Raw genomic sequence first — 16274 nt, forward strand, 5'->3', positions numbered from 1 at the left:
GCTCCAGCCCGACGGCCCGTACGATCGCCCCCTAGCGGCAGTGAGGGGGTACTGCACCTGCAGTCCAGCGCCAGCAAGCTGCAGGCACCACCAGCGGGAGCAGGCAAGCTCCAAGTAGCACCAACATGAGGTGCTATTTCCATCAGCGCTGGGGTGCTGCAGCACGACAATGCCGCCAGCCGTGCACGTTCCCGGGAAACGCCTGGGCCGGCTGCCAATAGTCCCTGCGGCGGCCGGCCAAATTCACCGCCTCTTCGCCTGGGATCGGCGCTCCGGGACCCGCTTCCTCGTTGATACTGGAGTGGAGCCCAGCGTCCTGCCCCCTTCGCTGGCCGACATTCGTTCCGGTAAGCGGGGGCCCGTCCTCACCGCGGCGAATGGCAGCCCCATCCGCACATATGGAGTGCGCATGGTTCCGATAGTGTTCGGCTCCTGCCATTTCTTGTGGCGGTTCACCATTGCCGACGTCTCCCAGCCATTGTTCGGGGCCGATTTCCTCCGGGCGCATGCCCTCATGGTGGACGTCAGGCGTCAGCGTTTGGTCAACGCCGCTACGATGGAGCCGATCACGTTGCCCTGGCCTTCAGCCGGCACCTCAACCGTGCGCAGACGAAATACAGCGCGTTCGATCGCGAGCTCCTGGCTCTGTACACGTTGCGTTTGTATCAACCGGTGGGACGGATCTTGGCCGCGTTCCCAGACATTCTGACCCCACAGTTTCGATCATCGACCCCCAGCCACGGAGCGGTACATTTATCCAGACTACCGGCCCACCTCTCCATGCACGAGCACGCCGACTGCCGCCGGATAAACTGCGTCTGGCACGGCAGGAATTCCGCACAATGGAGACCTTGGGGATCGTCCGCCCTTCGAGCAGCCCTTGGGCGTCCCCACTCCACATGGTCCCTAAGTCGAGCGGGGGCTGGTGACCTTGCGGGGATTACCGACGGCTGAACGCCGCAACAACAGCGGATCGGTACCCCGTACCCCACATCCAGGACTTCACTGCCCATTTGTCTGGGGCCACAATATTTTCAAAAGTGGATCTGGTACGGGGTTATAACCAGATCCCGGTTCATCCGGATGACGTACCCAAGACGGCGATCATCATGCCATTCGGACTTTACGAGTTCACGCGGATGCCGTTCGGCCTCAAGAACGCTGCGCAGGCCTTTCAACGCCTAATGGACGTGGTTTGTCGCGACCTCGATTTCGTGTTTGTGTACCTGGACGACATCCTGGTGGCCAGCCGCTCGCAGCAGGAGCACTGCGCCCACCTTCGGCAGCTCTGTCAGCGGCTCAGCGAGCATGGTTTGGCCATCAACCTCGACAAGTGCCGTTTTGGTGTAACCGAGATTGACTTCCTTGGCCACCGCGTGACTGCGCAAGGCGCGGTTCCCCTGCCTGACAGGGTCGACGCCATCCGTCGGTTTCCCCGCCCACGCACGGTGCGTGGCCTGCAGGAGTTTGTCGGCATGGTGGCGTTTTACCATCGTTTCGTGCCATCCGCGGCCCACATCATGCGGCCTCTGTATCAACTTCTGGCGGGTGGGCAGAACAAGAACATTGAATGGACCCACGAGGCAGGGGCAGCTTTTGACGGCGCGAAGGAGGCCTTTGCTCGGGCCGTACTGCTGGTGCACCCGCGGGAAGATGCCCCGACTGCTCTCACGGTGGACGCCTCGGAGTCGGCGGTTGGTGCTGTGCTGGAGCAACTGATGGGCGGAGGTTGGCGGCCCCTGGCCTTCAGCCGGCACCTCAACCGTGCGCAGACGAAATACAGCGCGTTCGATAGCGAGCTCCTGGCTCTGTACCTGGCAGTGCGCCATTTTCGCTACTTCCTGGAGGGCCGCCCGTTCACCGCCTACACGGACCACAAGCCGCTCACTTTCGCCCTGGCGAAGGTTTTCCGACCCCTGGTCCGCACGACAGCAGCGGCAATTGGCCTACATTTCCGAGTATACAACATCTATCCGCTACATCGAGGGGAAAGAGAACCGGGTGGCCGACGCATTGTCCCGCCCCGCTATCAACGCCGTGTTCGAGGTGGCGCCCGGAATTGACTATTCTGCTCTGGCAGAGGCACAACTCACGGACGATGAGGTGCCCGCCTCCCGGACTGCCATCTCCGGCCTCCGCCTTGAGGATGTCCCTCTCGGTCCTGGGGGAGTGACAATCCTGTGCGATGTGTCGTCCGGTCAGCCGCGCCCCATCATCCCTGCCACCTGGCGCCGGAGGGTGTACGAGGTGATCCACGGACTGGCTCACCCATCAATCCGGGCGACAACGGCACTAGTGGCCGCTCGTTTCATGTGGCACGGCCTGCGCAAGCAGGTTGGCCATTGGGCTCGCACCTGCATTCCGTGCCAGACGGCAAAAATCCAGCGCCATATCCGTGCGCCTCTCCAGGAGTTTGGTCTACCTCACCGGCGATTCGACCATCTCCACGTAGACATTTTAGGGGCTCTCCCGCCGTCCCGGGGCAACACCCACCTGCTTACAATGGTGGACCGCTTCACGCGGTGGCCGGAGGCCATTCCACTGGCCGATACTTCAACGGCTACGTGTGCTCGTGCGTTGTCCGCGCACTGGATTGCTCGCTTCGGGGTGCCGGCGCACATCTCAGACCGGGGGCCAAAGTTCACCTCCGAGCTGTGGTCAGCCATGGCTCGCTTGCTGGGGGTGCAGCTACACCACACCACGGCTTACCACCCGCAAGCTAACGGTCTGGTGGAGAGGTTCCACCGGCAGCTAAAGGCAGCACTGAAGGCACGACTCTCCGGCCCGGACTGGATGGACGAGTTGCCGTGGGTCATGCTGGGCATCCGGACTGCTCCCAAAGAGGACTTGGCCTTATCATCGGCGGAGCTCGTGTACGGGTAGCCACTCACGGTGCCCGGGGAGTTCGTGCCGTCGGCGCTGGGGCAGCAGGGAACACCCTCATCCACCCTAAAGCGCCTTCGCGAACGAGTTGGCAGGCTCGCACCCGTCCCGACGTCCCGCCATGGGACATTTCGCCCACACGTGCCATCAGCCCTCAGGGACTGCCCATACGTCTTCCTGCGCCGTGATGCTCACCGGACGCCACTCCAGAGGCCGTATGAGGGCCCGTTCCGGGTGCTGAAACACGGGCAGTCGACTTTTGTCCTGGACATGGGGGGCCGGCCGGAGGCAGTGTCGATTGGCCGTTTAAAGCCGGCACACCTGGACATTGACCAGCCGGTGCTGGTTGCCCAACCTCGGCCTCGAGGGCGCCCCCCTTCACGGCTCCTTCCGCCTGTCACTCCACCTGTCCTCCCGCCGGTCCCTCGACCATTCCCTCCACATATGTCTCCACCTATGTCTCCGCAAGCCCCACGATCGGCTGACTTCCGCACGCGGGCCGGCCGGGTCGTGCGCCCGCCGGTGCGTTTCATGCCTCTGGTTCTGGGGAGGGGGGTGTCGTGGCTGTGATGGTGGGTGTTGAGGAGAGACGTGTGCATGGAACAATTCCGGACGAGCTTGCCCCAGTTCAGTCGGAATTGTTCATAGGGCCCAAGGCCCGGGTCCCTCCCCGAGAGCCGGCCCCATGCAACATGAGTCGCCTTTCCGAGATGCCCAGCGTACAGTTCTGTGACGGCGGAGAGGCGCCTACTGTACAGGCTGCTCCTGCACACTCTCCACTTCCTCGCCCTTGTCTTTCGTCCAGACACACCCTGGCGGTCCGTGTTACCACCTGACGAGGGGAGCGGTCCCCAGTGGAGGTCTATCTCCAAGGGAGTCCTCCCCCTTTACATCGGGGACCTGGGGTGGAGAGTATTGCACAAAGCCGTGGCCTGTAATAGGTATTTGAGCCGGTTCACGGACTCTTCTCCTGCTTGTCATTTCTGCGGTGAGGAAGAGACCATGTTCCATGTGTACATGAGTGTGAGAGGTTGCAGCCATTGTTCGAATATCTGAAAGGGCTGCTCCTCAAGTTTTGGCTACATTTTAATCCAACACTATTAATTTATGGGCACCCGGTGCAGAGGGGGGAAGGATGGGAGGGAGGAGTGGGTCTCCCTGTCGGTCTGCTCCTGGGCCTGGCCAAGATGGCCATTCGCGGGTCCAGGCAGCGGGCAGTCGATGGACGCACACCGGTTGCCTGCCTGCCCCTTTTCCGGGGTTACGTCCGAGCTCGCGTGTCCTAGAAAAGGAACACGCGGTGTCCATGGGGACTGTGGAGGCCTTCTGTGCACGCTGGTCACCACAGGAGGTTGAATATATTATCAATAAGAATGTTAATATTTTAATTTGATAATTTTGTTTAAGTGTTAAGAGGAACACGTGGTGTCCATGGGGACTTTGGAGGCTTTCCATGAATACTGGTCGCCGTTGAAGGTCGAGTGTTTTGTTGATAAACGGAACACTCGACCTTCAACGGCCATTTCGTGGATCCAGTTGACGTTATTAATTTGACGATCATTTGTTTGTAAACTGTCAGCATAGGCAGTCTTTGATTGTGTTAATACTCTGTTTATTTTTATTTTTTGAATAAAAGTAGTTTCATAATAATAAAAAATAAATTAAAAAATTAAAAAAAGGGTCGTGCCATCATACTGTCGAACCCCTCGGGAGTGGTTCAGTCCGGAGGCGGCCCTTAGCCAGAGGGTTTAAAGGCAGGGGTTTGGGTGCCATCTTTCTCTTTGGTCTTCCCTACAACCGGGAGGAACATAATAAAAGGTGCCTCTCAAAACACTGGACTTCGTGCTTCCTTTTGAGACCCACGCACCACAGGGTAATGGAAATGGTAAAATGTAATGATTTATATAAGGGCAAAGTGGAAATATAGTTAAAGTTTGGTCGCCATGACTATCCGTAAAGCTTGATCAGATTATTGCCTAGTAATCCATGTTCATCCATAAATTCATCCATGGAGCTACAATATATTGTGATATATAAATATGCAATATATCGTAGCTCTGCTGATGAATTTAATCAAACTGAATTTTAGAATCTGGCTGCAATGCAGTAGTTATTAGATAGTGTGATTGGTACTGCCAATAGAGAATTAATTGTTAGGCATAAACAACTTGAATGTGAATGATAATCTTCCAGTGGTGGTCATATAATCATTTGTTAAGATATTTTGTCTACTGGTTAAGAGAATTTGGCCTTTTAAGTTTTTCAGAAGGGCAAATAAAGGAAGAACATCCCATGCTGAATGCTCATGATGAACATTGACATTTAAAGGGCCTTTTCACGGGGCGAGTTGACGCAAGATGTCACCAGAGTGAAGAGGTCGTGGTCCAGCACGAGTCTCGCACGATATAACGGCAGTAGATAAAGAGTTCCCACGGTACTCGGCATTTATGTTATTCGTGCGAGTGACTTGGCCGTTTCCCGAGCTGTCGCGTTAAATCTTGAATGAACATCGTGAACTACACGTGACACAAATGATGTAACTTTTTTTTTCACACACTATATATATCCTCCCTTGGTTGAATCGGCTCATTTGGAGACATGCCTTTACGAAATAATTTCGAGTACAGGATGTTGGTTTTTTTCATTGACGCGCTGCATGCAGCTGCCCACTATGTGCATCGAAAACGCTTGCTTGAAGGCAGAAGGGAGAGATTAATTAAAAAGAGAATTAAGAGGAAGTCTCACTGGGTGAAGCCCATCTTTCAACGGAGAGCTCAATTTGGACAATATGAGCAACTGCTTAATGTGCTGTGCGAAGAGGATACAAGTGCATTCAAAAACTTTGTCAGAATTTCACCCGAGCTCTTTAATGAGTTAAAGAATAATTTGGGACCTCTGCTGAAGAAGACTGACACTGTAATGAGAAAAGCACTGGAACCAGGGTTGCGCATAGCAATCACCCTCCGCTACTTGGCCTCAGGCGATTCTTATACTGCGACTTTTTTACTTTGCAGCTGCAGGGCAGACAGACAGACTTATAAGAGAAGTTTAAGTTAACTGCAAACACAGCACTTTTACATCAATAGCAATGTATGTTTTTAAATCTTGGATAACATTAAATGGTTCTCCTCTTGATGAACTTATATATCGTTATATAAACTCACATGAGCACTCGGGAAACTCGGCAGCCTTCGTCTCCAGCAGGTTCCTTTTTCTCTCCCTGTTTCTATAATCCTCTCTGGATTTATCGTACAGAATCTCGTTAAATTGGAACCATTCTACAAGTTCCCCCTCTTGTTCCCTGGTGAAGTTATATGACTTTACCTTCTGCCATCTTCCCTTTACGTCTGTAGAGGCTATTCCTACAACGGCTACTGGGGAGGCAATCTGAATTGCACCTTGCTCACCCTCTCCCTGCTCCAAGGAGCCCACAGGCAGTGTTATCTGTGGCATCTCCTGTTGCCTCTCCACCTGTCTCTCTTGTTGCGTCTCCTCATTCTCCTGCATGGCAAAAACATCTCTGACCCGCTTTACCCCCTTCCTTTGAGATTTTCTGGGAGCCATCTCTGCAAGTGTTCCTGTTAAAAAGATTATCCAACAATGACAATTAGGTGGGACGTCCTCGAAGGACACATGTTCCCATGTGTCCTTTTGAGACCACCTTTTTTAGTCACCCTCTGTCCCCTCTGTCCAGCTTCCGGGTTTACCGTTCGCAGGAGTTCCCACGCGCTATATCTCTAAAATCTGAAGTTATGTAATGTCTAAAGGAACTGCAGACGCTGGTTAATGCTGGTTAATATGCACAGAAGGACACAAAATGTTGGTGTAACTCAGCAGGTAAGTCAGATCTGGGAAGAAAAGCATAAAAAGCTCGAGTAAGCCAGCGGGTCAGGCATCATCTCTGGAGAAAAAGAATAGGTGACGATTCGAATCGGAGCCCTTCTTCAGACATCCTAATCGGAATTGAGTCTGAAGATGTGTCTCGTCCCGAAACATCAGCTTTTTTTCTCCAGAGATGCTGCTTGACTCGCTGAGTTACTCCAGCTTTTTGTGTCTGTCTTCGGTTTAAACCAGCATGTGCAGTTCACTCCTTACACGGGTCTCTGCACAACATTGATTGGTAGCGTTCCGGACCCCTGGACCCGAGGACTCCGACCTGTATCTCTCAAAGAAGTACATGTGAAAAATATCTCACGGACCATAAAAATGCGTAACCTTTCAGTAAAGTCCCTTTTAAAGTCCCTTTTAAAGATTATAGTTATTTTCTTGAATCTCATTAACATAACTCATGAATAAGTTGATGTCCATATGCGGATGTAAATCTTTATTTTTATTTATTTTTTAAATTCAATCCCACTGAAGATAATTTGTAATCACCTTCTGTCCCCTCTGTCCAGCTTCCGGGTTCACCGTTCGCAGGAGTTCCCACGGTACCCGCAAGAGTTATTACGGATATCGCACGGATATCGCACTGGCCACTACGTTCATATAATGTTGCAATACTCAACCACAAGTGTACAAGTCACTCTTGGAGAAATTCAAATTTTCTTGAATTTTCTCCCGAGTGACCAAGTTACACGATGACCTGCCGTTAGCGCTACGGTGGTCCACGGTGGTCCACGAATGCCGCACTGTTATCGCACGAGGTTCCCACGATGTTGAACTCTGGTTAACTCTTGCGTCAAGTCGCCCCGTGTAAAAGCCGCATAAGGAGCTGAATAGTTTAAAAAAATACACTCAACTCATTTTGCAACTTCCTTCCCTCTGCACAGGCTGAAGCAGCGGAGAATCACACAGCACCCTTGATGGATATTCTTTTTGAAATGGGATTTTGTGACAGACAGCTCAATATGAAACTCTTCAAAAAGCATAGCAACAATCTCATTGAAGTTGTCAACGAACTTCTTGTCATCTATGAGAATGACTGGTACGCTGGGCGCCACTGAATGAACATGGGATACATGGACTGCCACTCAGTTAATATGGACCTCTTGCGTGTGCTAAAAAAAAATTGTGCACAATAGCTGTAACTGAGGACGATTCGATAATCTGTGAATTAATTTTCAGTAATATGTTTCATTGAATTAACATTGAGTTAAGTTAATATTTGGGAAAATGTGTTTCTCCGGTCCATATTAATCCATATTTTAGATTATGTGGGTTTATATAGTGTAAAAAAATACGTGGATTAACAACAAATCCTAAAGAAAAGGGGATCAAGATGTGTCTGGATCTGTTTGATAAGTTTTGGAAATATCACATTGCTGCTGATATCTTCGTGACTTACACTACACAAGGCATCAAGCATCACAATATATTTTGAGATATAATAATCCATGATGAGGATTCTGTATGATGGAACACTACAGTGAACCTATATCAATACAATGAGTATACCATAAGCGGCTCAATATCAGGAATATGATTCTTTTATATTGATATTTGCAAGGAAGGACATTATAGTAGTATGTTGTACTTAAGAGACAATTGAATCTTTATTTTCTGCTTGGAAGTAAAACAAACCTATTTCTTCAATTTGATTATATAATCAGATACTTAATATGATTGGAACCTGCAGCAACAGATTGCTGCTAGACAAACCTTTGACAGGTCTTGTGTTGGAAATGTAATACTGGATCGTGAAAAGTAGAATGTTTGTCAATGTGTGAGGTTGGTTTTTGTGCTAGTTTGTCCTTCAGCAGCCAAATTGTTCACAGCAGAAAATGAAATATTGTAATCAGTTGGCAGTAGGACAAACTTAATTTAATGCTTTGTTTTGCTGAAGTAAAAGCATGACATTTTCTTAGACTTCATTTACATTTTCTTCTTATAAATCCTGTATTGGAATTTGTATGTTTTGAAATGATCGCTGTGGCATTTGTTGGCAGCCTCAGTGCTTTGACCGATTTGGTGTTCCAGTAGGATAGATTCAGCTGCGTTGTAAAGTTAATATTTTTGTAGAGCCCTGCCTATGTTTAATGTCCAGTCAGCTGCTCAAACCAATGCTTGGATTGAAATCTACTTGATTGGGCGCTGAAGCTATGTGACATCTTTATTTTAATTCATTTTATTCCTTTGTGGGCTGGGATAGATTAATAATTACATATTCAGCAGCAGAATTCCAAATTTAAAGAGCTAGAATTTGCATTTGCTGTAATTCTCCTGGCGATACTGACATACATCAACTAAAACTTTTTATTTGCAATGTGGGAGCATTGGCACCACCTTTTAGATGTTTTCTAGTTAAATGTTTCTCAAAATATTTTCAGCTTGTGCAAGTTTTGACGAGGAATTGTAATGGTTGCTAATGGATTCAAGCTATTTGCTAACTGGCCATGGAGCCTTATTTCAACTGTTTAACAATTATATTAATGGAACATTAATCTTAAAACATATGAACTTGTTCTTCTTAGCCAGATGCTCAATATAGAGAATGATTTGTTTCCATTCTAGTTCTGAGGAGCAGGAAATATCTGAGTGAATCCTTTTAATCTGATGCACCACAGACTTCAGGGTGAGGTCTTGTTCCAATGACAAGATCCAAGACAATTGAAAATTATCCTACCCTGCACATGTGCATGCATTTGCCTCATCTTTTTACCAGCCCACCTTCCATCCTAGCCCCTTCCTTTACCCATGCTAACATTATTTCAGTGTGCTGGATGTGCCATTAAACCTAACCCCCAATTGGTCTCCCTGAACCTATTCTCTCTCGCCTCCCCATTAACTGCACTTTCTCCCCCACCCATTTACATGTTAATTTACGGTAGCCAATTAACTGACCACTAATTGTGTTTTTTCAATGTGGGAGGCAACCGGAGCACCTAGGAGGAAACTTACATGGAAAATAAATCTATGATGTCTTCATCCTTCTTTATCTTGCTCTACCTTCCCCTCCCTGCATTATAGCTGTCAGATGCTTACTCTCCCATGATGACTCTGACCGACCCTCTCACCATGAAATCACCAGCCTAGCGCCCAACTCCTGGGAGAGGACCACACTATTCCTCTGTGCCTCTTTCTGTGCTTTCCCTATCTCTTAAAGTTGTATATTTTGGATTATTTAATTCCCAATCTTGTTCAGCTTGCAACGACGTCTCTGTAACTGCTATGACATGGACTTTACATATTGTTTATTCCTTTAATTCACTTATCTCGTTACAAATGCCATATTGTCATAACTTAACCTTAGCTTTGGTATCATTCTGCTAAATCTTTGTTCTGCCCAGTCCAAGTACAGACTGGGCAGAGCAATTGGACACCAAAGCCCCATGGTATCAGTGCATAGAAAGATTAATGACTTTCTGCACACTTCTACACTTCAATGCAGGATGACAAAATAGCTTTTTTTTTTAACACTACAAAATTCTATTTTGATCTTCAGGGCAACCACTTCCAGTGCATTTCCATAAGTTCGGATGATTAGTTTCAACGATAAGGTTGACCCGCTCCCCATCTCCAGCCATCTATTTGGTAGTAGGTGGGTTTCACTTCCCCGGTCCTCTGCTCAAACAAAGCCTCACGGAATGTGCCCATGTACTTATTTTCATTATCTTCATCAGAGCAGAAAAATATACTAACATATGCCTACATATTTGTAGGGTAGATTGTAGAATTTCATTATAGATCATAGACACAGAAAGATGACCTAGAGGACGTGATCACGTGTTGTGTCGTTTCCATCAAATGTCATCAGTAAAATTGGCTAGAGTTCTGCCCTTACACATGCTGTTAGCTGTCTGACTGATAAAGATTATATAGTATTACTTATTACACTTCACATCTTGACAATATCTACAACTAATATGCAAGAATAGAAAATTGAGCATCCACAAATTTTTTGAGTACTTCTAGGTGTGTATTTTGAATGAACTGTTTGGTTTCAGTCAAGAACAATACTTTAAATGCAAAATAATTGGTCTGCACAATGAATTAATCCTCTGAAGCCGTCTGCTGCGAGTTGTACAACACGGAGGAACACTAATGAAGAACAACCATGCAACTGTTCCATTGCTGTGGGAATTTCCATTGCAACAGTGTGAAAAGTGATGTTCCCATTTATGTTTTTTTAAGAAGCTTAATGGCTTTAAGCTTTTCTTATAGAAGATTCTACAAGAGATTCAAGAAAATTAGTATGAACTCTGGTTTCTAGTAAGAAATATAGATTACTTAAAAATGGAATTAGATGAGTGGTAATGCAACCAATCTGCTCTTTGGTCATGAATAACCCAATCATCTTATTGTTCCCTTTCTCTCATTCTCTTCCACTTCCCCCAACCAATCGGTTTCTAAAATTCTACACTTACTGAACTGATACCTCAATGATTGAGTCAATTTGTCAAGGATAGACATTGCTGGATTCGTTCATGGATTTTAAAATGAAGATAGTGTGCGGGATATTGAAGGGTTGTCCTCATTTTGGATTAACAAGTACTTTAACCTATTGGAAATGTAGATGGCCATCTTCTCAATTAAAGAAAGTTACAATATAAAACAGCTTGCTGTTTAGTATTTTTTCTGTAGTCTTGTTATTGGTAATAAAATTAAAAAAGAGTGCTTGTAAGCAGATGTAAATCACCAGGAAAATCAATGGAAAAATGGTGTAAAGTTGAAGAATTACTATTTATGATCTTTTCTGTGTATGATTTTTGCTATAGAAATCCAAATAATTGAGACTAGATAAGTATTTTTTGATTATCGTTTCTAACTTGTTTGCTGCCAATGAGGTATCCTAAGCTTTGACCTGATTTGTAAACAAGATTGTTAATGTGTAGATTGTACTAATATTTACAAGTTGAAAGTTGCACAATACATATTTAAAACACCAAAAAAATACCCAAGGAATTTTCCATTTAGAGGCTGTTTAGCTTGGCCATTCAGAAAATTGCTTTGAAGAGATAATGGTATGTTTTACAGCGATGAAGAACCTTCATTTGTTTGATTTGCAATCTTCATTTTTTCCTCTGGCGCAGATTATGAATGCTGTATACCAAATTGTGTGCTGATACTTTAAGATAATTTTGTGGTTAATCTGGTATCCTTAAAATTGGCTACAAATGTGTTGTGGAATTCAAAAAACCCTGTGCATCCTATTGCCATAAATTCTCTTGCAGATTAACTGGGTTGTGCTTTAATTTTTTATATTTTTTTAAAGCCCTCCAGAATAACTTTTTGGCATAATACAAAACCATTCACATCAGTTTACTTTAATGATGTAAAGTATTTAAACTATTAGCATCTTATCAGTATTTTAAAATGATAAAGCTCCATTACATATTGATTTGGTATTGCGCAGAGGTACCCAGGGGAATATTTTTATACTGGCAATTGTTTACAGCGCAATACTTCTAACCAAACTTGGTTCACACTCGGATTTAGCTAATTGCCACATTCTCTCAGTACCATTTCATTCTGGGACTAAATCTAAAGAGGTCCTTCCGATAAAATAAATAGAGTCAAAGAAAAATTATCATTTTTTGAGTGTCCAATAGATACACCAAGAAGGAAACCATGGAACCATTTCTGCAGTTCATTTGCAGTCGTTTCTTAAATTGCACACTCTAATCACATGGATTTATTTGAAAAAATTACCGTACTTTGGAGATAAACTAATGCTTCGGTAACTTCCGATGGCTTCATTTGCTCATTGTCTACATTTGCGTGAAATTGTCCTCAAACTAATTTTAAAGTATGTAGCATTGCATACATTACCCATTGTTCTCTACAAAACTGTATTTTTCTGTTTTAAAAAGTGCTGTAAATTAAATTTGATTCAGTTTAGATGAATAAAAATAATGTTTAAATAAAGTTTGCATTAATTTGCTTTTCTCATTAATAATGACCCAAGATCCAAACATGTAATGGAAACCAGTTTATGTATCTTTGTTAGTTTGTAGTTTAGAATCATTGTAAACCGCGAGTTGCTGCCTTGCAGTGCTTTCATCCCCGGAGACCCGGGTTCGATCACGACTACGGGTGCTGTGCACGAAGTTTGTCCGTTCTCCCCGTGACCATGTGGGTTTTCTCCGAGATCTTTGGTTTCCTTCCACACTCCAATTGACTCGGTATAAGTGTAAAATTGTCCCTAAAGTGTGAAGGGTATTGTTAATGTACGAGGATCACGGGTCGGTGTGGGCTGAAGGGCATGTTTCAGCGCTCTATCTCTAAATTAAACTAAATGCTGGCACTTGGCCTCTCAGCACAATATCCAACTGCTAGGCAAAATATTTTCAAGTTAACAAATAGGTATCAATTATATGTCTATAAATCATATTAATCTTATTGACAACCTGGAATGTTTATGGGTTTTTTAAAAAGGTATGTGATGTTATAGTTGTATAAGACGTAGATGAGGCCACACTTGGAGTATTGTGTTCAGCATTGGTCACCTGCTATAGGAAATATGCCATTAAGCTAAATGAACAAGAAAAATTCTGTGGATGTTGGCTATAGGATGAGGTTGGGTGAGCTAGCTCTTTGTTCCTTGGAACACACTGAGGTGTATAAAGTCATGAGCAGAGTAAATAGTGATGCACATACTTTTTAAGATGTTGGGGGAATTAAGCACTCGAGGACAGTTTTAAGATGAGATGGGAAAGATTTAATAGAAACCTATACACCAGGAGGTGCAGATCCAGAGCCAGCAACATTGTGGGGGACCCCTACCACCCGAGCAATGGGATGGTTCCAGTTGCTACGGTCAGGCAAACGCCTCTGCTGTCATGCTGTGAAAACAGAAGATGAGACTGAGTTTCTTCCCACAGGCCATCAGGACTGTAAACTCTTATTTCACCAGGGCCTAATTTACCGTACTAATTTTTTGTTGTGTCTTTTGTAAAAAAATAATTTCTAACATGTAAATATTGATTCTGTTCTGTAGTTTTTGCACAATCTGCAGGCGTTGCCACTTTCATTTCACTACATATCTTGTATGTGTATGTGACAAAGTTGACTTAACTTGAAGAATTCTGTAACCTGGATCTTGCTCTTACACAATTGCTCTTGTTAACCAATTTACCATATCATTTAAGGGACAGTTTTGCAAACGAGACTTTGTTCATGGGCATCTGAATGGTACTCTGTTTTGTGTGTTTGAACAATTCTCTTGTTTTATAATAAGGTTGAATATATGGATTATACTCTGAAAACAACAATTTGAACTGAAAACGTGTTGCGTATTGTGGATTCGATAGTATATTCGCAATAAGCAATTGGCCATCTAGATCCATTCAGTGCTTGAATGTTTGCAGAATAATTAACTAACAGCTCTATTTTGGGGGTGCAACCTATTTGACTGATACATATTTTGCGAATTGGTTAATTTTGGCAATTCTACCTGATTGTCCCTTTGCATAGCCAACCTTTCACGATTTCCATCTCAATTTCATTTCCAAAATCTAGGTCAACATGACGCTGTGAGACTTCTGTGTTTGGATGCAGAGTAATGCTCTGGCCACGTGGTGATAATATGGAACATTTTTTAGAAAGCATACATTAGTTTTTGAACCATCGTAGAAATTTCAATGAGGTTTTGTCAACGCCTTTAGTAATTTATTATTGCCTTCATTAGTGGAAGCTTAAGTGACCACCCTGTCAGCTAGACTTTGGAATTATTATTTTGATCAATTAGTTTCATGATTACAACAGTTAATTTTGAAATTTAAACCTATGTATTTCAACTCCCTTTTCCACCTCCCTACAAAAAACACATGAACAAATACCAATAAACATTTACATACCTAAGCTTTATGGCAATCGCCTAGTTTCTTGTATTTTGTTACACGTAGCGACGAGGGACGAAGGTCTATCATCCCTTCTTTAGCTGCTAACCAATAGTGCAGATAGAGGAATATTCACAGTAAAGTTAGTGCACTGAATATTTCTGACTGGGAATGAGATCCCCTCTTGTTTCTTTTTTGTAGCTGGAAGTAATGTGTTTTCTGGTGGACATGGAGGTGATGTCTCGGGTTATATTTTGTGTCTATCCAAAGAATTTCGTGGCGATGTTGTGGGTATAAATAACAATTCTGAAGAAGGGTCTCGACCCGAAACGTCACGCATTCCTTCTCTCCAGAGATGCTGCCTGCCCCGCTGAGATATTTTGTGTCCAGCTTTGGTGCAAACCAGCATCTGCAGTTCATTCCTACACTTGATTATTTGGGGGGGGGGGGGGGGGGCAGGGGCAGGCACAGGCACTCTCGGTGCTGGGATGGAGAGGACACTCTCGGTGCTGGGATGGAGGGGGCACTCTCGGTGCTGGGATGGAGGGGGCACTCTCGGTGCTGGGATGGAGGGGGCACTCTCGGTGCTGGGATGGAGAGGACACTCGGTGCTGGGATGGAGAGGACACTCGGTGCTGGGATGGAGGACACTCTCGGTGCTGGGATGGAGAGGACACTCGGTGCTGGGATGGAGAGGACACTCTCGGTGCTGGGATGGAGAGGACACTCGGTGCTGGGATAAAGGGGGCTCTCTCGGTGCTGGGATAAAGGGGGCTCTCTCGGTGCTGGGATAAAGGGGGCTCTCGGTGCTGGGATGGAGGGGGCACTCGGTGCTGGGATGGAGGGGGCTCTCGGTGCTGGGATGGAGGGGGCACTCTTGGTGCTGGGATGGAGAGGACACTCGGTGCTGGGATGGAGAGGACACTCTCGGTGCTGGGATGGAGAGGACACTCTCGGTGCTGGGATGGAGAGGACACTCGGTGCTGGGATGGAGAGGACACTCTCGGTGCTGGGATAAAGGGGGCTCTCTCGGTGCTGGGATAAAGGGGGCTCTCGGTGCTGGGATGGAGGGGGCACTCGGTGCTGGGATGGAGGGGGCTCTCTCGGTGCTGGGATGGAGGGGGCACTCTCGGTGCTGGGATGGAGAGGACACTCTCGGTGCTGGGATAAAGGGGGCTCTCTCGGTGCTGGGATAAAGGGGGCTCTCTCGGTGCTGGGATAAAGGGGGCTCTCGGTGCTGGGATGGAGGGGGCACTCGGTGCTGGGATGGAGGGGGCTCTCTCGGTGCTGGGATGGAGGGGGCACTCGGTGCTGGGATGGAGAGGACACTCGGTGCTGGGATGGAGGGGGCACTCTCGGTGCTGGGATGGAGGGGACACTCGGTGCTGGGATGGAGGGGGCACTCTCGGTGCTGGGATGGAGGGGGCACTCTCGGTGCTGGGATGGAGAGGACACTCGGTGCTGGGATGGAGGGGGCACTCTCGGTGCTGGGATGGAGGGGGCAGGCACTCTCGGTGCTGGGATGGAGGGGACACTCTCGGTGCTGGGATGGAGAGGACGCTCTCGGTGCTGGGATGGAGAGGACACTCTCTGTGCTGGGATGGAGGGGGCTCTCGGTGCTGGGAAAAAGGGGGCTCTCGGTGCTGGGATGGAGGGGGCACTCGGTGCTGG

The 16274-nt window shown here is 46.7% G+C and overlaps 1 protein-coding gene across 4 annotated transcripts in view; it reads left to right on the top strand.

Annotated features, from left to right (window-relative positions):
- Nucleotides 1-11379, top strand: part of nbr1 (NBR1 autophagy cargo receptor) — a 56273-nt gene extending 44894 nt beyond the window's left edge. For 3 of the 4 annotated variants that reach the window (XM_033035264.1, XM_033035263.1, XM_033035265.1), the window contains one exon: nucleotides 7656-11379. In XM_033035264.1, coding sequence (XP_032891155.1) covers nucleotides 7656-7829 — 174 coding nt within the window. In that variant the 3' untranslated portion in view covers nucleotides 7830-11379. The remainder of the gene's footprint in view (nucleotides 1-7655) is intronic. The other variant, XM_033035266.1, reaches the window with a different exon arrangement.
- Nucleotides 11380-16274: the final 4895 nt, after the last annotated feature.

This window comes from Amblyraja radiata, chromosome 16 (genome assembly GCF_010909765.2).
Source record: "Amblyraja radiata isolate CabotCenter1 chromosome 16, sAmbRad1.1.pri, whole genome shotgun sequence".
NCBI classification, from domain to species: Eukaryota; Metazoa; Chordata; class Chondrichthyes; order Rajiformes; family Rajidae; genus Amblyraja; species Amblyraja radiata.